The sequence below is a fragment of the Temnothorax longispinosus genome, chromosome 7, assembly GCF_030848805.1.
Source record: "Temnothorax longispinosus isolate EJ_2023e chromosome 7, Tlon_JGU_v1, whole genome shotgun sequence".
Taxonomy (NCBI): Eukaryota; Metazoa; Arthropoda; class Insecta; order Hymenoptera; family Formicidae; genus Temnothorax; species Temnothorax longispinosus.
Genome location: NC_092364.1, coordinates 9,747,502 through 9,774,250, shown reverse-complemented (window position 1 = coordinate 9,774,250; position 26,749 = coordinate 9,747,502). Strand labels below are relative to the sequence as shown.

Below are 26,749 nucleotides of genomic sequence, written 5' to 3'. Positions count from 1 at the left end.
TATATTTAATGCCAGTGTACAGTTTAGCTTCGGTTTATTACAATAAGGCTTACAAAAGAGTGAACGTGAGTGAAACGTTTCTCGTAGTGTCGGAACGTTGTTACGAGATATATATATTATGCAAGTCATGTAGAAGAACATAGAGTAGTTCGTTTGATAGAACAGAAAACATACCATTGAATATATGATCAAGTTAGTTCATGAAATTGACGATAGATCGCACCACTCTCTACACTCCCACTCGAGCTAAATGTCAATTACATTATGTTTAACTGATTTCGATTAATTTCAAACTTTTTGCGAGTTAAACCTTTGGTTAAAATGTCAGCAAATTGCATTTCAGATGAAACATGTTGAACATCCACTATCCCCTGCTTGAACAAGTCCCGTACATAGTGATATTTCACTTCAATGTGCTTAGATCTCTTATAGAAGACAGGGTTTTGAATCAGCTTCTCTGCAGCTGCGTTGTCACAGTAGAGAGTAGTAGAGCCTTGCTGTTCCACACCGACGTCCTTGAGTAACTGTCGAAACCATACGACTTCCTTAGCTGCGTCATGAGCAGCTACATATTCTGCGTCCGTTGTTGAAGTTGCCACTATGCTTTGTTTCCGAGACATCCAGGCTACTGGTCCATTGTTCAACATAAGTACAACTCCACTGATACTCTTGCGTGTATCCAAGCATGATGCAAAATCTGCATCTGAGTATGCAATAAGTCGATTGGAATTGTCATCTCCGCCATTATACACAATCCCCAAGTTGATTGTTGATTTCAAATACTTCAGTATTTGTTTTGCTGCTACCCAATGTTCGTTAGATGGTGCCTCCAGGAATCTGCTTAAAGAGTTGACCGCATATGAGATATCAGGTCTGGTTCCGATAGAGAGATACATCAAGGAACCAATCAACTGTCTGTATGGTACATTTGCAATCGGTCCAAAGCTTTTATCAGCATCTAAGTTACGCTTTAACTTAACGCCAGGATCGACAGGTACCGTGGCACCATTGCAGTCTAACATACCAAACTTCGTGAGCTCAGATCTTGTATAAGCCTCTTGAGATAGTTTAATCTTCTTAGATTTTCGATCGCGAATGATCTCGATTCCCAGATAGCAGGATGCAGTTGAACTTGTAATCTCAAAGTTTTGTTGCATTGCTTTCAGTAAGTCATCAATCCTAGACTTTGAGTGACCAACCGCCAGGCCATCATCAACATACAATCCTACGAACAGATCTTCACTGATGTACACACATGGATCAGCATCTGATGGTTTCAAACCGAATCGTTGCATGAATTCGTCAAATTTTTCATACCATTGTCTAGGCGCTTGCTTGAGCCCATACAAGCTCTTGTTCAATTTACATACGCGACCTGAACAGTCATCGAAACCTTCTGGTTGCTCCACATAAATGGTTTCGTCAAGATCGCCATACAAGAAAGCCGTCTTGACATCCAATTGATGAACTTCGTAATCTTCAACGGCTGCAATCGAAAATAATGTTCGAATAGAATCGAATCTGGCTACCGGCGAGAATGTTTCAGAGTAGTCTACTCCAGCCTTTTGTGAACACCCTTTTGCCACGAGACGTGCCTTGAAACGATCAATCGAACCGTCTGGATTTAATTTTACTCGAAAGATCCACTTATTCTTGATTATTTTTCGATTTTCCGGAGGATCTTCCAGTGTCCACGTGTCATTTTTAATCAGCGACTCATACTCGGTCTTCATTGATGACTCCCACTGATCCTTGTAAGGTCCCGACTTAGCTTCATCAACTGTATTTGGAATAACAACTCCAGCTAGAAAGGCACTTGCAGCTGTAGCGATGTTTACAGTAGCTCGGCTGCGTATGCGATTTGCAATACACTTGTTGACTTCAGTTTCCTTTAACTTGTTGCGCGTCCGATCGCTTATGTTGTCGACTGATTCAGCTCCTTTTGATGATGTCGACACATCTGATTTACTTTCGAAGTCACTTTGCAAGTTGCTACTTGATGATCCATCTTCTTCAACATCTGTTGTCTTCACGATGACAGCCTGCTTTCTTGGTTCTGGTTCGACAATCTTCACATCCCGACTTACAATAACCTTCTGAGTCCCACGTTGCCAAACACGATATGCCTTTTGTTTTGGCGCATACCCTACTAATACGAGCTCTTGACTCTTCTTCTCGAATTTTGATCGTCTTTCGTTGATCAGAGTGTATGCCTTGCTGCCTATAATACGTAGGTACGAAACATTTGGCCTATTTTTAGTCCAGGCTTCCATAGGAGTTTTGCCTCCTAGTCTCTCCAACGGGATAAGATTTCGGATATGTGCAGATGTGTGAACCGCTTCACCCCACAATCCTTGAGGTAATTCAGCTCCTGCCAATATTGTTCTCGCCATTTCAACAACTGTTCTGTTTTGACGTTCTGCGCGACCATTTTGCTGTGGACAGTACGCCGTTGACATCTCGTGTAGGATAGAATGCTCTCAAAGCACCTTCTTCATGTCGTTTCCGATGAACTCCTTGGCGTTGTCCGAACGTACACGTCTAATCTTGTGTCCTGCTGCATTAGCTTCGGCGATGACATCCTTCATGCAATCTACGATATCAGCTTTTGACTTCATTGTATATACGAATAGCATACCCGTACAATCATCAACGAAAAGCCCCATGTATTTAGCTTTACCAAACGATTCAACTGACATCGGACCACATATGTCAAAATGTATAAGCGTACCTGGTTTGTCCGATCGAGTGTTCGAATCATTGAACGTCTTTCTACAGTGCTTGCCAAAGACACATGCTTCGCAGAATTGGTCTGCTTCCTTGTCAGTGTGCGACTTACCAATCACTTGCATGCCATCGACTGCCGAACCATTAGCCAATTGTCGAATCGCTTTGTAATTGGCATGACCGAAGCGTTCATGCCACACTTGTTCGTTGACTGCTTCAGAAGAGGCTATATTTGCCGATGCATTTACTATTGTCTCAAAATCCATTGAGTAGAGACCGTCTGATATTCGAGTACCACAAGCGATTGCTTTATTTCCAGACACCAACTTGATGCCAGTCTTGCTTAGTCGAGCCTCGATACCGTTGTCAGCTGCTGCGCCTATACTCAGTAGATTCCTGCCTATATCAGGTACAAATAGAACGTTACATAACTTGTGCTGTACCTTTTTACCGTCGATCGTTGCAATCACATCAATATTTCCTCGTCCGAGTGCATAAATAATTTCATTGTTACCGACAGTAACTCCAAACTGTCCTTTTTCAAAGGATTCGAAGCTGTACATCCACTCGCGTCGATGAGTCATATGGTGTGTTGCTCCTGAGTCCGCAAGCCATTTGTCTTGTAACTTCTCCTGAGAATGTTCGCCTGCTGTCACAAATGCTTGACCAGAAGCTACCGCTGCTGTTGATTTTTCTTGCTCTTTAGCCTGCTCAGCCTTCCATTTCCTACAGTCACGCTTGATGTGGCCAGCCTTCTTACAATGAAAACAAGTTCGTTTTTCTTGCTTCTTCGGACCCTTGTTTGACTGACCTTTGCCCTGTGTCACCAAAGCGTCACCTGTGTCTTTATTGGCTGCAGTGCTAGACACGTTAGCCTCGATTAGCATCAACTGTTCTCTCAATTTGTCGAACGTTAGCGTTACACCAGAGGCAGCTTGTATGTAGTAGCTCGACCTGAAATGATCAAATCTCGGTGGTAAATCGTTAATTAATTTTGCAACCAAACCTGAGTCTGACATTTCCTCGCCGACTGTCTTCAATTTTTGACGAATCACAGCCAGCCGAGCACAGTAGCTGGCAATGCTTTGACCGTCCTCGAAGCGCATCTGATGATACTCTTGGTTAAGCAGATATTTATTCTCGTTCGTTTTCGTCTCATAGATAGACAGAATCTTAAGCCACACGTTCCGTGAGGTCTCACAATCTCGAATTGCTGCATGATCGTCGTCGGACAATGCACATGTCAGCACCCGTTGCGCCTTGCCGTCTAACCTCGTCCAGATTTCCTTTTCACCAGACCCCGTTGGGCACTGAATCGTGCCATCGACATGACCTGTCGCACCAATGCTTTTCAGACATGAACGTATCTCATACTTCCAGCGCTGATAAGTATCCTTGGTCAACGGTGGTAACTTAAAATCTTCCGTCGTCATCTTGTAACGCGAAACTGGCAAAGGAAATTGACACGTGAATGAAGAAAGACTGAGTTTTTACGAAGCACTCCAAGATTCTCGCACTAGCACCGTACTGGGCCCATAACCTGATGGGTATATTTAATGCCAGTGTACAGTTTAGCTTCGGTTTATTACAATAAGGCTTACAAAAGAGTGAACGTGAGTGAAACGTTTCTCGTAGTGTCGGAACGTTGTTACGAGATATATATATTATGCAAGTCATGTAGAAGAACATAGAGTAGTTCGTTTGATAGAACAGAAAACATACCATTGAATATATGATCAAGTTAGTTCATGAAATTGACGATAGATCGCACCACTCTCTACAGTAGTTACACCCTTGGGGATTTTTAGCGTCTCTTCGACGTTTTTTTTTCTCGAGACTCCCCGTCCGCGTTTGTACGGAGCGAGATAAAGTCCGTGACCTTCCATGGCGCGATTGTGACGTTGCATCTCCTCCAGCTGACGTCGAGCGGCTTTGTTATCATTCACGGCCTTTGCGACTCCCGCCGCTCCGCCGACCAACGAGCCGAGAACCCCTAATAACGGCAGGATCGGTAGGATACCGCCGCGTTTCGCTACCGGAAGTATTCGCTTGGTCTTCTTCTTTTTCTTCGTTTTCAAACCCATACCGAGTTTCGTTTTAGCCTTCATGGCCGCCCAGACGGCTGTAGCCGCAGCTCTCTCTCCGAAAGTCGAATTGTTCGCGGTGACACGTTTTCGCGCTTTCGCGGCGAGTATATTGTCTGCCACGTGTCGTTCTGCGAGATCGTTGCTACGCGAGTAGGCTATGTCGTGCTCGCGACACACTGCGTTTAATGGATTAATACCCCGATCACCTCTTGCCAATCGTGTTTCTAAACGAGTTCCCGGACCGCAAAATTGATAGCCGGGGATATGTAATTCGATCAGAAGCGCGTTTATCGCGCGATTCAGCAGACCTCGACCTATCTTCGGCGGCATTCGCCGCAGTTTTTTATCAACGGCGGCGGACCGTCGATGTGCGTTTGCTGACACGGCAAATTATAATGTATTAAACAGCGCCGATATTGCTGAACCTCCGAATTTGCCTTGATATGTTCGGGAAGCTCATCCCACAAATAATCTATGTGATTATAAAACTGTCGTAGTAGAATGACCTTTGGTATATACTTTAACTGCTCGGCGGTTAAATCGTAAATATCGCTGTTATCCGACACGAGCAAAAACATTTTAACGACTGAGCATCTCAGCTCTACGCGTCTCTATAAATTGGCCAGCTTTCTCGATACTGCTTTTCATTCGTTGTGGAGGGGCGGTAAAATGCGGTTCGTACGACAATCGCGGACGATCAAAGTGACAAACTTTGACGATAAAATGCAGTTAACGAAAGAGGTACGCAAACATGGGGGCATACTACCGATTTCTATACGCGGTATCATCTGCGGTCCGTCGAATTGCGGCAAGACAAACGTCTTGATAAGCTTGCTGAAAAGTCCGCACGGTGTTCGTTTCGAGAACGTGTATGTGTACTCGAAATCGTTGCAACAACCGAAATATCGATATTTAAAGAATATACTAACACCGATAGAAGAGATTGGCTATTATACGTTCTCGAATAACAGTGACGTCATTCCGCCGAGCGAGGCGCTCCCGAATTCTATTTTTATCTTTGATGACGTGGCGTGCGACAAGCAGGATACGATAAGAGAATACTTTGCAATGGGCCGGCACGCGGACGTTGACTCTTTCTATCTTTGTCAGACGTATGCAAAGATACCGAAGCATCTTATACGCGACAACGCGAATTTATTGATTATGTTTAAACAGGATGGTACCAATCTGAAACACATATAAGTAGGGGGATAACCTCCACTTCTACACTCAGGCATCTCGCTTGCGGTTAGCGGGGTCGCGGGGTGCCTCGCTGCCGCGGGGGGAACGCCATAAGCGGTGGGCGAGGGGGTCGAGGGACGGTGTTAAGGGTCATCGGAGGGGGGCTACGCGGGGGAAAAAGTCCCTAGGCGATTTGCTAAGCGAGGGGGGGAGCGCGACGTGGGGGGACGGCTGTTTACTGGTATTTGTGGGGACCTTGTTGGGAGTAAATTCCCTAGGCGGGTAAATAGAGAATATCGCGCCGCAGGGCCGCCAACGGGGCTCGGCGCGGGGACGCTGGCGTTTCGAGGGGGGCGCTCGGAGCGGCGCTCGCGCCGTTACCGACCGTTTTGGAAAATTGCGCGCTAATTTTTTTCGCTCGCGTGCGTCCGGGCGCGTCCGGACTCGCCCGAACTCGTTCGAGGGCGCTCCTCTCGACGTTCCGGGAAAAAAAATGCGTTCAAGGTCGTTCGTTTCGCGAGTCTCGATCGCCTTTTTTCGTTGTTGTTTTATTCTCGGTTCGAAGGTCGTTTCGATCCGCGTCGCGGATGACACGATCGCCGCGACATCGGGGGTAAGCGCGGTCGCGCGGAGATAGGTATACGAATCTGGGAAAAAAGGGGAAAAAAGAAAAAGAGAGCGCACAGATGAGATACGTAGTTTATTTTATTTAGAAAAAAAATACACGCGCGTTTACATTGTTTCGCTCGTATGAATATATATATTTGTAGACGCGACATTATTATTAGGATCGGAAACAGAGCGCGGCGATCTCGCAGTCGACGATGTTGTCAGGATCGAAGAAATCGCTCTTCAGTATCCTAGTTTGAGTCGAGGTACCCGTCTTGTTCGCGTGGGCGGCTATCTCCCGATAGCGCGAATACTTCGCGTCGACCTCCTCGGTCGCCGCGCTCAGCGCCCGGACGACGCGATCGACGCAAAATTGGAGATCGTACAGCGTGAGCAGGGTTTTGAGCACCATCGCCACGCGAGCCAGGTTGGGTAGCTCCATACGTAGGATCGGCGTGTTGTTGATCATTCCGAATCGCAGCGTCATCCCTTCGATCGACATCGGCGAGGGGGGACGAGTTCCGCCGGAGAGACCGCGTTCCATGCACGACAATATGTCGCGTTTGCGCTCGACCAGCCCTTTCCATATGTCGAGCGTCAGGGAGACCTCCCTGCCTTGTTTGTCTCCCAGGGCGATATCCACGTACGAAGGCGTGGTGTTTGTGCTGTACCATGGTGACTTGATCGTGATACCTATGGCTATGTACTTGTAGCCAGTCGTCGTCAGCAGATAGCGCGTCGTCAGGACGCGCACCGCGGGCACCTCGACGGGCAAGTCGGAGGGAGGGCGAGAGCTGAAACGAGACTCCTGACGATGACGGCGATAATGACGATCGTCCTCGACGGGCGCGTCGGTGGGAGGATGAGAGCTGCGACGCGACTCCTGGCGATGAGGACGATAATAACGATCGTCCATCAATCTTTTGTATTTTATTGCCGTTGTCGTTCGCCTCCGAATCCGCTGTTTCCGGAGGGGAAATACCCCTTGGCGCGGGTCGATCGGCCAACGTCGAGAACATTTCGCGCTGCGCGCTTCGGTAACCGTTCGTTTCTGATTTTTTTTCCGACGCGTCGTATTCGGCCGACGATGCGACACTGATGCCTTGGGGGGGACACATCGGTATAAGTAGGAAAGATCTGACTTATGTCGCGCGTGGCGTGGTGTGGGAAATTTGCACGGTCCTCTACTTCCTTCGGCGGATGCGGAGATCGGAGAGCCAAACGCTGGTGTCGTCATCGTCCGAATAATCGCTCGCCGCTGACGTTAATGAGTTATCGTTGAGGCGTACGATTCGATCGAGGAGATCGCGCAACTGCTGCAACAGTTCGGCCCTAGGGCAGACGATATTTAGTATCCGCAGATCAAATTTACCGGCCGACGAGACGGTCCTCGTAAATTCGTTGAATTTGTAGAACTGCGCCCGAGTGGTGAAGTACAGATTGCCGTCGACGTAGCGAAAGATCGACGTCACGCCGGTCGGTATTCCGGGAAACGTCGCCTCGAGGGGCGTAAATTTGGCGACTCTCTTGTCCTTGTCGCATTCGTCTATCTCGCCCACCGCGTTACCGTTGAACACCACGAAGGAACGTTCTCTGTGGGTGTTCACCGCTCCGTTGATCAACGTGTTTTTGGAAAATCCAAGTTCTTGCAAGGTCTTCAGCCAACCTGGGCGCAGAGTAAATTCCGGATATTCAACCAAGTATACCAAATTATCTACACTGAGAAAAAAAAATCGTAGATTCAAAGAAATATTATTTGATTCAACTAAATGCAGCGGTCACGGGCTGTCAAGCTAACATTTGTTAATTCAAAAAATATTATATTTAAATAGATTCAGAATTTCTTGATATTACTCACGTATATTTGATTTAAATATATTAATATTTGCATTAAACAAATCACTACAACTAAACGAGTTTAGTCAAATTTACAACATTTTTTTCTCAGTGTACGAACACTGATAGGCGGCGGTCACGCGCGTGTAATTGTCGTGAAGAAAGCTCATGTGATTCGAAAGGGCTAAAGGTCCGTTGTACGTCCTACCGTCCAGATCGATCGACCAAACGTAACGCTTGTACGAGATGTACATTCAATTTTCCAAAATCAATATCCCGTTCACGCGATCGAGGCTGCATAAATCCGGCGATGGCGGCGGCAGCGGCGCCGGCGTCCGACGCGGGGGCTCGTTGTGGTCGAGTTTCACCGGATACTGCTGGTCCGGCTGTATCGCGAACATCACCGATGTTTTGCGCCTGTTGTGCACCAATCCGAGAGAGTGGCCGATCTCGTGCGTCAGCGTGTAATGCAGGGAGAACCTATCCGCGGGATGTTTATTGACGTAAATGTGCCACGGCTCGTCCCCGTCGACGTGCACCTCGGAGACGAACCCCGCTTGGTCCGTCGGGAGAGACGCGTGGGCGAGCACGTTGCCGGGACCGTCGAATTTGTCCGAGCAAATTGCTCCGTTTACCTTGGTATTCGTGTTATAGTGACGTAGGCGTCGCCAAGATATTATAATGTCGGCATTCGGCGTTTCGGAGCGTTCGAACGTCAATGCCAAATGCTGCGACTACAGGTCGAACGCGGCCCGCGCCGTGCTCAGCTCGGTCTCGTCGGCTAAGTGAAAATGCCACGTCAGGTGCGTCTTCGGCCATTTGGATAGGCTCGCTTTCGTTCCGTGCTTCAGGATATCTCGGAAACCGCATCGCGGTTTACTCATCAATTGCAGCGTTTCGTTGTTGGGCGTTCCGTCGCCGGGTAAATCGTAGTAATTCTGAAAATCCTCGAAGGCTTTGCGAAGAACATCGTTTCGTCTCTGAGCCGGAACCGCGTCTACGTCTTTGGACAGATATCCGTATTTCTGCAGGTAATCAAACGTGAGCTCGTAATTTTCGTCCGTAATTGTGGGATTGATGCACCTCACGGCGATAAAACACGCGGTTAACGCGATTACGCGCGCGAGCCACATCGTCGAGAGCGAGAAACGGCGGAACTGCGATGACGGCGCGTTGCGGTTTAAGCGCGATCTCGACGAGCGCTCCGGATGCGAACGTTTACGCGAGGACGCTCGTTAGCGATAACGCGGATAGGTGGCGGCGGGGGTCTCGGGCGGGAAAAAAATGCGTCGAAGATTCCGGCGGATGAGTCGGCCTGATAAAAATGCATTATTTTCCTCGATGTATTTTTCTTTGACGCAAAAACGCTGTTCTTGTTACATTTTTTTTTTTACCGCGATATCCTCCCTTTGTCGCGCTTTCTCGGCGCGGATAGGTGCGGCGGCGGGGTATCGGGTGGGAAAAAAATGCGTCGAAGATTCCGGCGGATGAGTCGGTGTGATAAAATACATTGTTTCCTGGATGTAAAAAATATTATTATTATATTTGTACCACAATATCCTCCTTTTGTTGCATTTTTTTCGATATAAAGAAGTCGTGGCTAGAGCGGGGGGTCTCAGGTGGAAAAAATTGCGTCGACGATTCCGGCGGACGAGTCGGTTTGATAAAAATGCATTATTTTCCTTGATGCATTTTTTCCTTGACGCAAAAAATGCTATTCTTAGTATATTTTTTTACCGCAACATCCTCCCCTTTGTTGCACTTTCTCGGTATATAAAGAGCTCGCGGCTAGACTTGGGTGTAGTTTATCCGTATTTTTTACGCGAACTATTGTATACTACTGAGACATACAATGGATAAAGTGAACGAACTTTGCGCGATATGTGACGAAATGCAAACTCACGTAACTCACGTAGCTACGGCTACAGACGAGTTCCACCAAGCGATCCTGCAGTTGCAGGATCGACTCTTTAACATCGTGCAAAGAGCGCCGCCTTGTCTCCATTTGACAGTTTGCGTCGACGAGGACGCACATATGCAGGATCGATTGTAAGTGTACAAACGTTAAATTATATTTTTCTTAAATAACGCTGTGTATTTATTGATAATATTTATTAATAATATATATTTTTGACGCAGAGGACTTATTGTCTCCCTGTTGCAAAAAGCGCGCAACCACATCCGGTTATATGCCGCAAGGATTAGAAGCATTAACCGCGATGCTGCGCGCTTTGACCACGACGATTGCAATAATAAGGACGGCAATGAAAATGATGACGAGGAAGAGAGCGGCCGAGGAAATATTGACCTTGATATTATAGATGTTGACGGTGACGTCCCCCAAGTGTGGGCCTCATTATCTAATAAGTAAAAAGTTGTAACAATAAATGAGTAAAATATATAATTAAAATAAATATTGATTATAAAGTAGTATAATAATACTCAAATAAATATATACTACATAAAGTAGTAAATATAATGTAGTATATAGTATAGTAAATATAGTACAGCAAATATAATATTATAAGCTATCGAGTATGTATAAAACAAATAATAAATATTATATATATAACAAATAATAAATATGTGTGTGGCAATTAATAATCACATCCAACGTTCCCTCCACCGATACCGCGTTCTTGCTCGACGCCCCGATCTCACTTAGTCCCGCGCTAAACGTTATCGCTCGTATCCGCTTTGCCGTCGACGTCAGCGTTCGTTATCGTGTACCCGCCTCGCGTTCTCGTTCGTTCCCGTATCGCTCACTCGTTATGTCGTACCCGCCTCGCGCTCTCGTTTTCTCTCTGTTTATCCCGTTAAGAGGTATCGCGTTCCCGCGACCGGCCATTATTACGCACTCGGTATTATTGCGCTCCCGCAACCGGCCATTTTCGCGCACTCGGTAGCTTATAATGTACGTATATAAATACGGGGTAGGTAGGTATGCGAAAAAGGAACACCGTTGTTCATAGATTTTACGTCGATTTTTATTCAATAAAATATAGATAAAACGATATACGTATATGATGGAGTAAAATAAATAAGTAAATACAATATAGACAAATATATATGAAATAAAAAACGAGTAATACAATAAGAAAAAATGATCAATACATTAAAAAATGTAATTATGTTAAACGAGCAATATATAATATGTTTTTTTTTACATTAAATTTGCGGAGTCGATGCTGGCGAGACATTCGCGTCGCTCGATCCACCAATCGCGCAACTTCATCACGTTCTCCATGGCGCAGCACCGTTGGTGACGCCGGCAGCGAAAGGCGCGATCGGCGCGAAGAAACTCCAACCGATCGACGTCGTCGTACTCTGCGTCGACGGTCACGATCGTCGCGTCGACGTCGCCGAGAATCTCCTGCAGCCATCTATTCTTCTCGAGACCTTTTACGTAGATTCGCGCGCTGGGCGTCTCCTCTCTCTCCCACGACTCTTCCAGGTTGTCGCACACCGCGCGTCGAATGATCGTCCTCGCCTGGCGATAGTCCGTGTCACTGTCCTTCCAACGAAGGCCGTGATGGTTCGCTATCAACCAACTGGCCCTTGCTTTCTCGGAGCTCGTCAGCAGATTCCAACTCATCGGCGCGCGAAACACGTGATGCGCGAGCACGCGCGTCTCGCTTCGCAGCACGGCCACCTCCTTCGCGACGAATCTGTCGCCCACCGTGAATCCCTGTAGGTCGACGAAGATCGTCGTCGTCGTTGCCGCTGTTGCCATTGCCACGCAATGTCAGCGCGCGTTGGAAAAAATTAGAGAATAGACGTTTGTTTAAGTTGCTCGTTCCTAACAGAGTCTGAGGAACGATGGAAGGAACCCGCAAATTTATATATTCCTTGTTTCCGGGATAAAGCAACTCTACAACCACATTTTTCCGTTTCCCAGATAAGGTATCCTCACAATCGCATTTTCCGTTTCCCGGATGAGGTATCCTCACAACCGCAATTTTCGTTAAATAATTTTGCGCACCACGTTGGTCAGCGGACTGTACTCGATGACGCGATCGTGAACGATGAGACAAAAGGCGGTGGTTTTCGGCGGAACGTTTTCCTTGTTTTCGAACTCGATGCGCACGTCTACGGTGGCGCTCTTCACCGATTCGTTTTGACGGGAACAATCGATCACCGCGAGCGGAGCTACCCGCGCAAATTCGCGCGGGGAGAAGAGCGCGTCGTCGCAACTGTCCCCGTAGTACGCTCCTCGAAATTTCGCGTACATCTCATACAGCACGGCGAACTTGTCGCTCTCGAAATCCACGTTCACGTCGTCGTAGGGATAGAATTCCGAGTTGAAATACAATTTCACGTTGGCGAGCGCGCAATGATCGAACCTCGAGGCGTCGCCCGCGAATTCGTTTCGCCGTCCGGTCTGCAGCGCGAATATGACGTATCGCGGTTTCTCCAATTGCGGCGCGGCTTTCACGAATGCTTGGTCGTGCTCTGCAGCAGGGGAAATTCGTACAGGTCCCAAGAGCGAAAACCCGCGCTCAGAAATCGTCCGCTCTCCAACGTTCGCAACAGCGATAATTTAGTCACGTCGTTTAGCGCCACGTGAGGCATACGCGCCATTGCACCTTCAGCAACGTAATTTTAGGATCCTTGGCCGGATCTCTCGGCACAGTCTTCTTCGGATCTACGACGCAGTTGTGGTCGCTACGAGAGCGTATCAGGATAAGCTCGTGTCGCGCGTTTATTACCACGCGTCTGTAGTCCTCGCAGAAACCCAAAAGAATATTCAAAGGTACGCAAAAGTTAAATTTATGGGACGCGTTGTTCAGATTCGATTCGCTCGTAGGATAACTCTATCCGGCGTTCTGCAGTCTTCTGGCTCGTTCGATGGTCAGCAACACGTAGTTCTTTATCGTGCTGGTTATGCCGACGTTTCTACACCGGTCGATCTCCACGCCGTCGAGTTCGTATCGAATTTCGTCGAACATAAACGCGACGCAGTTGTTGACTAATTTCGCGTATTGTTCCTCATTCGTCGCGCCGTCGTCGTTGAGTCGTCTCTCGACGTACAGGAAACTGTCGCACGGCAGCGTATACAGATCCTGCTGCTGTATGGGCATTCGTATCTCGTCGTTGTGCCCGAACGTCGTGTTGACGTACGGGTTATACGTGTGAGTCTCGATTCCGACGATGCGCTCGTCGAAGATCGGCTCACCGCCGATACTCAGGATGTCGGCCATGGTTTTTCCTCTCGAAGTAGAAAGGACGCGGCGGTGACGCGTTTCTCACGGCGAGACCCAGCGATCGTAGGAACCTGACGTTGGCGTTGCTGAGAACGGCTCTCCCTCCTCCTCCTCCGCCTCTTCTCTTCCCTACGCTTCCGATCTCGTCGTAGAACGGGCTAGCTCGCTCGTTCGTACAATTCGCGCTAGATCCGTTCAGAACGAGCATCCCTCCTCGCTCTCTCTTCAGGGATACGCGCACACACACACACACACTAACCGTGACGACGACGTACGTGCAGTCTAATCGTTATCTCCTCGCCGCGAAAGTCGATCAGCCGATCTTTCTGATCCACGACTCGCACCGTGATATTGGTGACGTTTCGCGCGACGATTGGGAGGTAAATTATCTGCGTCGGAGTCTCCGACAATTTATATCCCGGTGGAACTTTCGGCGCGAATTCGTGTATCGCGTGCACCGAGCGTCCGTTGCTGTACGCTCCCGCGGTGATACTGCACTCGATGCGAATTATGTTTACGCTCATGACGTCAATGGCTCCGTCGGAAACGTACCATTTGTTCGGTTTTAGGATACGATCGCTCTAGAAACCCAAAAGAGAACCGATGTTGTTCGGTTTTGTAAAATTTACTCGGTAGGCGCACACCTATTAGAAGTTAGCCCCCCACTTTTAGAATTAACATATTTTCACGGTTGTGCTGAATTGTGCTAGGTTTGTGCTATATTGTGCTCGAATATTATAACCATAATATGAAAAATACAAAAGAAAATTAAAAAAAACGAATTTTTAGGTCAGCCCCCCACTTTTCGTTTTTTTCAATTTTTTTGATTGTGCTGAGTTGTGCTAAGTTGTGCTAACATTGTGCTAAAATATTATTAAAAAAAAATAATAACAGAAAGAGTTACGATAAAAAAATAAATTATATCCAAAAATGTATTTTTAATCGTAACTTTTTTGTTATTATTTTTTTAAAATAATATTTTAGCACAATGTTAGCACAACTTAGCACAACTCAGCACAATCAAAAAATTGAAAAAAAACGAAAATTGGGGGCTAACTTAAAAATAATTTTTAAGTCAGCCCCCCACTTTTCGTTTTTTTCAATTTTTTTGATTGTGCTGAGTTGTGCTAAGTTGTGCTAACATTGTGCTAAAATATTATTTAAAAAAAATAACAACAAAAAAAGTTACGATATTTTTTTATCGTAATTTTTTTTGTTGTAATTTTTTTAAAATAATATTTTAGCACAATGTTAGCACAACTTAGCACAACTCAGCACAATCGAAAAAATTGAAAAAAACGAAAAATAGGAGGTTGACCTAAAGAGAGGTTTTAGGTAATTAATATTACATTCACCACTAGATTATTACAAATCTGAATTATAAAATTTGAGCGTTCAAGAGTAAAGTGCTCTTTACATTGTTGTTTCTAGAAAACCGGAAGTTGTGCTGAATTGTGCTATATTGTGCTCGAATATTATAACCATAATATGAAAAATACAAAAAAAAAATAATTTTTAGGTCAACCCCTTACTTTTTGTTTTTTTCAATTTTTTTGATTGTGCTGAGTTGTGCTAACATTGTGCTAAAATAATCATTTTTGGATATAATTTATTTTTTTATCGTAACTCTTTCTGTTATTATTTTTTTTAAATAATATTTTAGCACAATGTTAGCACAACTTAGCACAACTCAGCACAATCAAAAAAATTGAAAAAAACGAAAAGTGGGGGGCTGATCTAAAAATTCGTTTTAAAAATTTTTTTTTCGTATTTTTCATATTATGGTTATAATATTCGAGCACAATATAGCACAAACCTAGCACAATTCAGCACAACCGTGAAAATATGTTAATTCTAAAAGTGGGGGGCTAACTTCTAATAGGTTAGGCGCACTTTATCTCGCTCCTCATGGTATTCTCGTTGGCGCGAAGATCGAGCACTCTATCGCCACCGTCGTCGTCCCCGTATATGTCATAACCGTCGCCATCGTCGTCGTCGTCTTCGTCCTCGTATACGTGATAAACCTCGTCGTCGGCTTCGTCCTTCTCCGTTCGGTTTTTTTCTTTTACCCGTCCAGCGTCATCGGTCTGCGGTTTTCCTCCTTTCTCTCTAATTTTGTCTTTCTCGCGGGCGCGACGTTCGCGATAGAGAAGAGCGGCGCGCAGATATCTGCTCACGGCTCGCAGTTCGTACAAACCTTCCGGAACGACGATTCTCCGGTCGTCCTCGCCGTAGTAGAAGCAATTGTTCGCGGACGTAACGTTCGGTATCGAATTGTACGTCTCAAAAGTCGCCAAACCCAGCTCGTATTCGTTGTCGCTCAGATCCAAAGCGGGAAAGTGACTCGCCGTGAGAACGCTGCTAGTCCCGGTCAACGTGAGCGTCAGCGACATCGCAGGAGAACGTCGATCGTCCGCCGCTCCCCCAATCGATCTCGCGAAGAAATCGCAGGCACAGCTGTCCGCAGATTCTCTAATCGAATGTCTGGAACACGCGACGATTGTACGTCACGACCGCGCTCTCGCCGCCACCGTCGCCGAGATACCGCGCGAGATCCCTCGGCGGACGGAGATTTCCAAACGCGTCGAAGTAGATCGCCGAGTTCCCCTTTTTTGCGTAAGCGACCCAATGCGTTCCCGGGCCCACCGCGTCGTCGAGATTCACGATGCCGCACTCAGCGCGTCGCACCCTCGTTGGCAGAGCGTCGCGCATAAACACTCCGCGGAAGAACGGTATGCGCAGGCGACGCGCCGATCGATCGAGCTGTTCGTTAGTCGTGACGCCGTACGGAGGTAGATGCGCTAACGTCGCCTTCTTCCGCGAGGTTTTTTTTTTCAACGACTCTCCTCGCGCCACCTCCGCGCTTCTTATACGGCGCGAGGTACAATCCGCGACCCTCCATCGCGCGATTGTGTCGCTGCAATTCGTCGAGTTGTTTTTGCGCCGCTTTGTTGGCGCTCACCGCTTTGGCCACGCCGGCCGCGCTACCGATCAAGGAACCAAGAGCGCCCAACATCGGTAGAAAGGGCAAGAAGCCGCCGCGTTTCGCCGTCGGAAGTATCCTCCGCTTCTTCCTTCTCGTCTTCGCGCTTCTCCTCAATCCCGTTCTTTTTACCGACGTATATTTAGCAAATAAATTAAAAATTATTGAAAATTAACTAACCCAATCGTTTGGAAATCATTTGGAGATATTTGGAAAAAACTTTTCAGAGTTTGGAAAACCATACAATAATCACAATTAATTAAAATTAATTAAGCATATAATTAGCAGAAAGTTTCTAAAAAATATTTTTTTTTAATCCAATCGCTCCAGAATCATTTGGATAAAGTGTCGATATAATTTTTATTATTTAGAAAACAACTATATTCTAATAAAAATTAATTAAAGGTCAATATTCCGTTTTAATGTGTGCACTATAGTGCAATAAAGTACACATACTTCTCCTGACGACGAGTGGCAAGACTGGCAAAAAATCAGCAACCTAACCTACAGTTTGCTCCAATAAACCTACAGTGGATTCTTGCTGGCGATTTTAATTCACAGTCCCGTTCTCAATGAATTCAGATTAACGTAAGTAATTGCGCGATATAACAAATACATATTCTCATCCCGATATCTCGTTATTCATACTCGTGTTTATACTTTTCCTGCTCGATTTCCGAGCTATTCTTACAACTATGAATATTAATCATTATTTTCTAATTTTCCCATTGTTTTTATTTGTTGTAATGTTTTTTTAAATGCATTAATGCAGCACGCAATTATTTCTGAGTGAACTGATTGATCGACAAGTTTGACACGTACAAAAATGATGTAAGTTTAAAGATACTGCGTGTATTGTATGTTGCTTTATTGCAAAGTATATCAAATTTGCATAATAAGAAATAAATATGTAATACATTAATAATTATTGTTACAACAAACAGATATGGACAGATATAAATCTGACAAAACTACAGATAGTTCTAGCTTTTAAATCCAAATTAATTAATGCAGATTTATATTTGTCCATATCTGTTTGTTAATGATTAATTAATTTGGATTTAAAAGCTAGAACCATTTGCAGTTTTGTCAGATTTATATCTGTCCATATCTGTTTGTTGTAACATTAATTATTAATGTATCATATTTATTTCCTTCTTATTATGCAAATTTGATATACCTTGCAATAAAGCAACATACACAATACACGCAGTATCTTTAAACTTACATCATTTTTGTACGTGTCAAACCTGTCGATCAATCATTTCCCTCAGAAATAATTGCGTGCTGCATTAATGCATTTAAAAGAACACTGCAACAAATAAAAACAATTACCATACATTCAACTGAGAACATAACCAACTAAGTAATATTTCGATATGGCATTTAACAGTTACAGAATCTCGTCGGATTAATTTGCTGGGACATTTATAATGTCTTCGGTCCAGCGTGCGTTTTCTCGCAAGTTAAGCAAACAGCATGTTGCCGATGTGAGGCGACAAATTGCTACTTCTACTTCCTATTATTGTGTATTCTTCCTATTCTTGTTGAGCAGTGTATCAGGATTTTTTTCCACTGTATGCAGTCTTCTTTGGAAAACTGGCATATAAAGAGATTGCCAATAATCTTGGAGTAAATTAATATTTAATTTCTTATATGCAGATGTCCCTGTACGAGGTATTAGAACCACTTGATTACGAGAAATTCTTGGGACAGCATCAGTCAGTGCTGGACCGTGATCCTTTAAAACCAATACTAGATTTTCCACCGAGAGACGTCGAATTGAGAGTCATAAAGAGGAAGATTCGAACAGAGGAGCCAGTAGTATCGCACAAATCAATGTAAAAATATAGTCGAAACGCTATTACAATACAGTTATTTAAAACTGGGCATCCATTCTTCATTTTGATCATTTGGCTTTCAGTGATACCGTGTCGCCTTATGTGAAAAGATGCATTGAGAGTTTTCTTCAGACTGGGTCGTAATATATCGTAAATACAAAGATAGAATCTCACCTATCGCCAGAGACAGATTGCTTCATGATACACCTAGACAAGATTTCGAGGTATCTAGTGCTGGAGATAAAATTAATGTATTTGTGATAAACAGGAAGTGAAAGCGATTTATCTTAATTAGGTAGATCAAGAAGATGCAAATGGCTGTGTATCACCAAACGAGGAAAAATTTCAGGGCGAGATCTATTTCCAATTATATCCAATGCTGTTAACATTACTTTTTAATCTCACGATACGCTAGAACGGAAAAGATAGCAGAAGAGATCTCTCGTTTTTACTCTCCCGTTATGTTTACGCCACATGTCGCGCTAATTTCTGTGGAAATAGCGTTATCACGCTGTTATTTATTATGTAATAGGTGCATCATTGTTCACACACACTCACACACACACATTACACCACCACACGCAACAGCAGGACAATGATATTATTATATTGATAATTGCGAAGGGAAGAACCAGTTATATATACGCTCTAGCTAGATCATAGCCGTGATTGATTTTAGACTGGACTACGAAATATTGATAATACGATAATATGTATGTTTCCACGAGTAAAAAAAGGATTACATGATAGGCCGCTCGCAATCACTCGCAATACGAATAATAGCAATGTAAATGAATAGTGTGATGAGAGGAAAAGGGAGAAGAAAAAAAAGGAGGAAAAAATGTAATCGGCGAGCGTGGGCCTTCGTCGAGCACTGCTAAGATTTTTAACTTTTACAAGGAGACTCGAGTATGAGAGAGAGAGAGAGAGAGAGAGAGAGAGAGAGAGAGAGAGAGTGTGTGTGTGTGTGTGTGTGTGTGTGTGTGTGTGTGTGTGTGTGTGTGTGCGTGTATATGCAATTGGTATTTAGTACAATTTTCTGAACCTGCAAGGCCGGTGGGAGATACATAATGTGTATGTTTCGTGATCACATTTTTCTACATATATTATTATTATTATTATTGGAATAATAAAAGATTAGTACCGGATCGACGCAGTCGATTACTATATACGATCTTTATTACTATACATCCAGTTTTCGTAGACGTTCCCTCTCCATCGTACCCGAGAGGGTAAAGAAAAGAGAAAGACAATTACCAACGTATGTGTCTCTGACTTTACTGATTTATTATTATAAACGACAAGGTACAATAATACATTATAGTACTATTACGTTACTGCGCAGTTAGTTAGAGACGATAGAAATCAATTATGTATGTATATGTATATAAAATTTATATATAAATGACAAATTTTATTTATAAATAAATTATATAAATATATATATAATTTAACCGACGTAGAGTGTAAATAAATATTAAATTGTGTGTAAAAACTTAAAAATGAACGTAAGTGCCCTAGACATTGTGCAGTAAAGTTTGACGATGTGCGAAGAAAGTCACGTTCCTTGTTCGTGAACACGTGTAGCCAAATTAATTAGATATTAACAATATCGCAGGGAGAGAATTGATATACATTTTTGGACTTTTTGGCAGTTTCAAGATCTTTCGTTTCATAAACACCAGAGTTACAAGCGTATCGGTAACAATAGCTTGTCCGCTGCAAATTTTTCGATTTTTGAATTGCAAAGTAATATCCGAATCGAGGTTTCTGTCTTCCCAAGAGAAGAATTCCGGCGATTTCTCGGTTCCGACATTTTAAGGAGACATTAACAAAAGCCTTAAATCCATTATAACGGAAATAAAATAACATTTTACACGCAAGGAACCGTACTTTCTGATAACAATCTTCCTTGCATAATTCTACGATTGTCTCATGTTTTATTAAAGTGAGGCATTTTCTCACGCTAATTACACAATAAAATAAACAAAGAGAATTATCGGCTACAGAACGATCCTCACAATACATACTGCACGTAGCACACGAACGCTTCCGTTTAGCGTATATAAAATAATATATATATATATATATATATATATATAAACTCTCGAAAAAAATTTAAACTTTTTCTCCTCCGTTCTTTAAAGTTTTTGGTTATTGCGTCACAGCAGAGTAAATACCAAAAAGAAAAATGGTAATTCCTACGTTGAAATAGGTAGACTAGACTATGCTAAATCACGACGCTGCGCTGCGTTACACGACGGAATTGAAATCCCCACCGGGTTTTGGGACCGAACTTCCGAATATATTATATTTCCGAATACTTACAAAAGCGCGAGATTTATTCTTATAATGTGTGATCTCTACTTTATTTTCTCCTAACGTAACGTATTAGTCTTTCACAATTAATCTTTTTCCCGTCGAGACCGCGAGAAACGCCTTCTCGATCCGATTAGGCGAGTAGCAAAAAATCGTTATAAATAATTTTGCTTATAAAAGCTAACTCCTCTCTTCTCGAATGCACAATCTTAATTCCTCAGTCTAATCTATTTAATCAATCGATTTCGAACTTTTTAAAGCTTCCTTCAATTCCAAACAAATCCGTTGTTGTCTTTGCCTTGCCCAGTCGTAGCACCTCATTAACGCGATGATTTTCTTCCTCTTGGAACCAAACAACGTAATCTACCAATTTTTTGACTTGTTTATCATATAACTCCTGTAGAGAACCGGCTTGATCGCCTGATTTATTCGCCAAATGGCTCTACTATCTACAAGGATGATCGTACAATTTTATTCGATATGCACCTTGGGATAAAGATATAGAAGATTACGATATGTTAACTCGGGCGAAACAACTTCGTCTGTAAACTTGAGACTATCTCCTTAACCGGTCGATTCTTTTCATTCGGATATGGAACTAATCTTCTAAGGTCGGGATCAAGACACCTCGGTAGTTCTTCGAGTCTGGGACTGAGATCCAATTTCAAATCTCCGGTAAGCATTTTAATCGTTTCAAGTTGGAACCAGGTCTTCGTAGTTCAACCAAAAGCTTATAAAGATTTTCATCGCGAAGTCGTTCGCTTTCCTGCTTGAAGAAGCTCGAGACTGTTAAAGTAATGGGCCTATAAGAATATCAAGATGTTAGTTAAGCCTTTCGATAGGAAAATGCAGCATTATACAAATCTAAAGCTATCGAGGCAATTGGCAAAATCGTCCGGCGACCAACTACGTCTTTTATCCAAACTCCGTCTTTCTAGCGAACCACGTCGCGTCGGCGGTTCCACTTTCTTTCGCCACTGTTCCAGACCGCCCGACTTTCTGTCTAAAGATCCAGCAGTGCTATCCGTATCACCACCGCATCCGATTACACCAGACAGATAAATTGCAGTCCACGCAAGAGGCATTCTATAACGACCCAGGCATTCGCACGCAGCAGCTGTAGCAGCTCTGACCTATACGGAAATGAATAAGACAATAATATGAGAAATTGCCATTTTGAATGCATCAGTATTTTATTTTAACATTTTATTACCTTATCTTTATTTTTATCTTCGCGTAAATATGGTTCGGCACACTCCGATATATCGCCCTGCAATACTTTCTCGAGCCGTACGACAAGAAACAAATCGGGACTGGGTTTATTGATGCTCAAAACGCATTTTCTAGTTAAGGTACTTACATCGCTATAAGCGATGTGTCCTCCAAACATTTTTTTCAATCTCTCTGAATTCATATCGACGTAGAAATTTTCGGACCCCTGAAATATAACAATTTGTAATTAGCATTATGCATTTTTGAAGTTGTAATTTTAATGATAAAAAATATACCTTTTTCTTTTCTCTGGCATCGTATAATGCGAGACTCGCGAATATTGGCTCCACTTCTAGTTGTAACTTTAATTGCAGACATTTTACGAAAATTTTATGAGCAAACTGTAGGTTAGGTTGCTGATTTCTTGCCAGTCTTGCCACTCGTCGTCAGGAGAAGTATGTGCACTTTATTGCACTATAGTGCAGACATTAAAACAAAATATTGACCTTTAATTAATTTTTATTAGAATACAGTTGTTTTCTAAATAATAAAAATTATATTGACACTTTATCCAAATGATTCTGAAGCAATTGGATTAAAAAAAATATATTTTTTAGAAACTTTCTGCTAATTATACGCTTAATTGATTTTAATTAATTGTGATTATTGTATGGTTTTCCAAACTCTGAAAAGTTTTTTCCAAATATCTCCAAATAATTTCCAAACGATTGGGTTAGTTAATTTTCAATAATTTTTAATTTATTTGCTAAATATACGTCGGTGTTCCTTTTCTCGTTTTCCTTTTGCGTTCCATACCCATGCCCAGCTTCGTCTTCGTCTTCATAGCCGCCCATACGGCCGCCGCGGCGCGGCGAGTCTCTCACCGGCCGTGGAATCCCTCGCGGTGACGCGCTCGCGCGCCCTCTCGGCGAGCCGTCGATCGGCGACGTGTCGCTCGGCGAGCTCGCCGCTTCGCGAATACGCGACGTCGTGCTCTCGACACGCCGCGTCCAACAGATTGATGCCTTCTTCGCCGCGCGCTAGTCTCTTCGGTAGACGCGTGCCTGACCCGCAAAACTGATAACCGGGTATGTGCAGCTCGAAGGGAAGAGCGTTTATCGCGCGATTGAGTAGACCGGTGCCGCGCATTCGGTCGCGGTTGCAGGAGGAGGATTCGTTTCTTCTTACTTCGAACGGGAAGTCGATGACTCACCGTTCATAGGGGGAAAGCGATTGCACTCGTGGCAGTCCTTGATGAGCGGCGGCGGACCGTCTATGTGCGTTCGATTGCGATGATCGCGTCGCGCACGTGCCTATCGTACCACTCGCCCAGATCGGACCCTGGGAGGAGCTGTTCGTTCCGCGTAGCGATACTCTTCACATCGGTCTTAACGTCCGCTACGAATTCCCCATTGAATATGACGTTGACCTTTAGACACCCGTGTCCGGTCATATTATCCCACACTTTTTCAAGCACGGTGCCCTTCGCATCGTCGAGAAATCGCGCGGGCTCGATGTACGTCGAGTTCCTCACAGCGCCGGTCAGTACGCGACGTTGGAACGCCGCGTCGATCTCGATCCACGAGAAACCTCTGCCGCTGCTGCTACCGCCGCCCCCTCCGTCCAAGCCGGCACCTACGGCGCGTTCGAATCGTCGACGCAGATCCTCCCTCGAATCTTCCAATCGCGCTATTAGAGCCACCGCTCTGGTAACGGCTCCCGTGTTTCCTCGCTTCTCAGAGCGTTTGACTCGACACTCCTTCCGCAGGAGCCGGAGACACTCGTCGCATCGTCGTCTCCACGCGCGGTACCCGTCCGCGTCGCGGACGTCCGCGGCGAGCAACTCGTCGCACTCTTTCCACATCGCGTCCAGAAGGGTTCACCCTCGGGAACGCTGAATTTCACTCGGTCGAAAAGACGACGAGACCCGGCGGTTTGAATCCGACGTATCTTCTCTCCTCCGTACACCGTCTCGTAATAAAGATAATACTCGAGCGGCAGGCAACGCGTATAATCGCTCGCCCTAACGGAGTTTGCCACCGTCGTCTCTATCCACTCTCGCTCGCGATTAGTTCGCGCTCCGATTTCCCTTCGCAGATGATGGGTAGCCAGATTCCATCGCGCGTCCTCCTTCACCACCGACGCGCACGCGTTTGACGACAACGGTGCTTCGACTCTCGCCGATTCGTCGTCCGAATCGGACGAAAACTTAGGCATAGGCTCGCGACAGCGCAGTTCGTCGTCTGATTCCTCGAACGATGGATAACGGCGATCGTTCATTCGCGAGTACGTATCGCTAATGCTACATTTGCACCGCTAACGCGTCTATATCAAAATAAAAATCTCCATCTTTAGTCCGCCACATTAATGTTTCAGCGTAATCATAAGTATCGAGAAACCTCCGCTGAGATCGAAGATCGGCGATTCCGATTTCACGACGAATCAGATATCTCGTTAAGTCGACGCGTCGCGGATGCCCATTCCTCACGAACGGATCCCCATTTCTTACGAGCGGTTCGCTGATTTTCACGATCGGTTTCCTGATTTCAGGATCGAACGTTGGTTTGCAAAGTTCTGCGTACTCGTCGCTCATATTACGTTAAGAGAGAAAAACACATTAACTTATACTATTCCGATGCGTTTAATAACTGCGATCGTTCAATTGCGAATACGCATCGCTAATGCTACACTTCCGCCGCTAAGGGCGTATCTTGTCAAAATCAAAGATTGGTATATTCCCGTACTCGTCCCGCCAAATTAATATTTCACCATATACATAAATATCGAGAAACTTCCGCTGCGATCAGAGATCGGCGATTCCGATTTCGCGACGGATCAGATATCTCGTTACATCGACGCGCCGCGGATCCCCATACTTCGGGGACGGATCTTCATTCCTTGCGAGCGGTTCGCTGATTTTTTCAATATTGCATCTTTCCGCCAGACCGTATCTTCTTCCACGCACATACTCTTCTTATTGTTAGTCGCACATACTCGTCGCTCATATTACGTTAAGAGAAAAAAAAAACACATTAACTTATAAAAATTCCGACGCGCTTCACGTCGTCGCGCCACTCTCCCCTCGATACATTTGCCCGTCCGCGTCACCGTTTGCCGCGCCGTTCGCGCGCCCGTTCAATTTATACCCCCCGTTCGTTATCTCAACGGAAGACGTACCCCTGCCGGATGCGCTCTTTCCCGGAATGACTACAACCGCTCGCCGCATCCTCCGAAAAAAACAAAAGGAGAAAACGACGAGAGCGACCTCGAACAAGTTCGGACACGCGTTAAAAAAATAATTGCGAATAGTATGAATCGAGCAGACGAAGAGATGAGTCGTCTCCCTCGATCTCGATACGCTGGGATGGGCCGGAAAACCACGTCCGGCCCGTCGCGACGCGGATCAAAACGACCTTCAAACCGAGAATAAAACAACAACGAAGAAAGGCGATCGAGACTCGCGAAATGAACGACCTTGAACGCATTTTTTCCCCGGAACGTCGAGAAGAGCGACCTCGAACAAGTTTGAACAAGTTCGGGCGAGTCCGGACGCGCCCGGACGCACGCGAGCGAAAAAAATTAGCGCGCAATTTTCCAAAACGGTCGGTAACGGCGCGAGCGCCGCTCCAAGCGCCCCCCTCGGAACGCCAGCGTCCCCGCGCCAAGCCCCGTTGGCGGCCCTGCGGCGCGATATTCTCTATTTACTCGCCTAGGGAATTTACTCCCAACAAGGTCCCCACAAATACCAGTAAACAGCCGTCCCCCCCGCGTCGCGCTCCCTTCCTCGCCTAGCAAATCGCCTAGGGACTTTTCCTCCCGCGTAATCCCCCCTTCGATGACCCTTAACACCGTCCCTCGACCCCCTCGCCCACCGCTTACGGCGTTCCCCCCGCGGCAGCGAGGCACCCCCCGACCCCGCTAACCGCAAGCGAGATGCCTGAGTGTAGAAGTAAAGGTTATCCCCCTACTCATATACAACGATCACGTAAACACAGATATGTCTTACGATGATTTCAGTAAATTGTGTCATACGTGTTGGCAACAAAAGTATGGATTCGTGGTGATAGACAAGGACAGCGCGATTTCGAATGGTTAATACAGAAAAGGATTTAACGACTTTGCGATACCGAAACGTGGTTAGTTGTTGTCGACGCGTCGATTGAACAACGTTAGCGTTACAGAGAGAGATCGACACTCTGCTTTGTTTTTTTCTTCGCGATGGCTGCGATCGACGGGAGAATATTCGCGAAAGATATTGCGAAAACGAGTAATTCGATTCGTAAAAAACCTCGCGCTTTGAAGACCGGTAAGATCGAGAAGGACATTGAGTTGGACACGCACTTTAAACCTCTCATCGGGCCGCTAAAAAAGATCGTCGACAATTCGAGCTTGACCGCGGTGAAGAAAGAGGAGCAGACGAAGAGCGTCGCTGACGCGAAAATCGAACCGCTATCCGTTCAACAGCGCCGCCCAGCCCATTTTCTCGCTCCGTATTTCTACTACATCGCAAATTCGAGACGAATTGCGAAGCGTCAAAACAAACATTAGCTTTCGCGACGTAAACATTTTTATTTTTTCATAACAGTGAGCAAGAAGAAATGACGCTTGACAATAATCTCTCGTAGGTACCGAACTATGAAAGTGATGAAAGCGATGACTTTCCATGCGTCGACTGCTTTTGTCTCTGTCAGACGTATACGTGAGACAAGGACAACGCGCTTTCGAACGACCGATACAGAAAAGGATTTA

At 45.1% G+C, this 26,749-nt stretch overlaps 1 protein-coding gene and 1 long non-coding RNA gene across 3 annotated transcripts in view; one reads left to right on the top strand and one right to left on the bottom strand.

Moving 5' to 3' along the window:
• LOC139816067 (uncharacterized) overlaps positions 1–19,644 on the top strand; it is a 233,700-nt gene extending 214,056 nt beyond the window's left edge. The window contains exons 7-9 of the mRNA XM_071783386.1: positions 18,291–18,469; positions 18,553–18,693; positions 18,765–19,644. Coding sequence (XP_071639487.1) covers positions 18,291–18,322 — 32 coding nt within the window. The 3' untranslated portion in view covers positions 18,323–18,469; positions 18,553–18,693; positions 18,765–19,644. The remainder of the gene's footprint in view (positions 1–18,290; positions 18,470–18,552; positions 18,694–18,764) is intronic.
• Positions 19,645–19,733: 89 nt separating this feature from the next.
• LOC139816068 (uncharacterized) lies at positions 19,734–22,564 on the bottom strand. 2 transcript variants are annotated; one of them, XR_011732908.1, is made up of 4 exons: positions 22,297–22,558; positions 22,002–22,226; positions 21,275–21,921; positions 19,734–21,151 (listed from the first exon to the last, which is right to left on the bottom strand). It is a non-coding gene; the product is annotated as an uncharacterized lncRNA (long non-coding RNA). The 2 variants fall into 2 exon arrangements; XR_011732907.1 differs by having other exon boundaries at positions 19,734–21,921; positions 22,297–22,564.
• Positions 22,565–26,749: the final 4,185 nt, after the last annotated feature.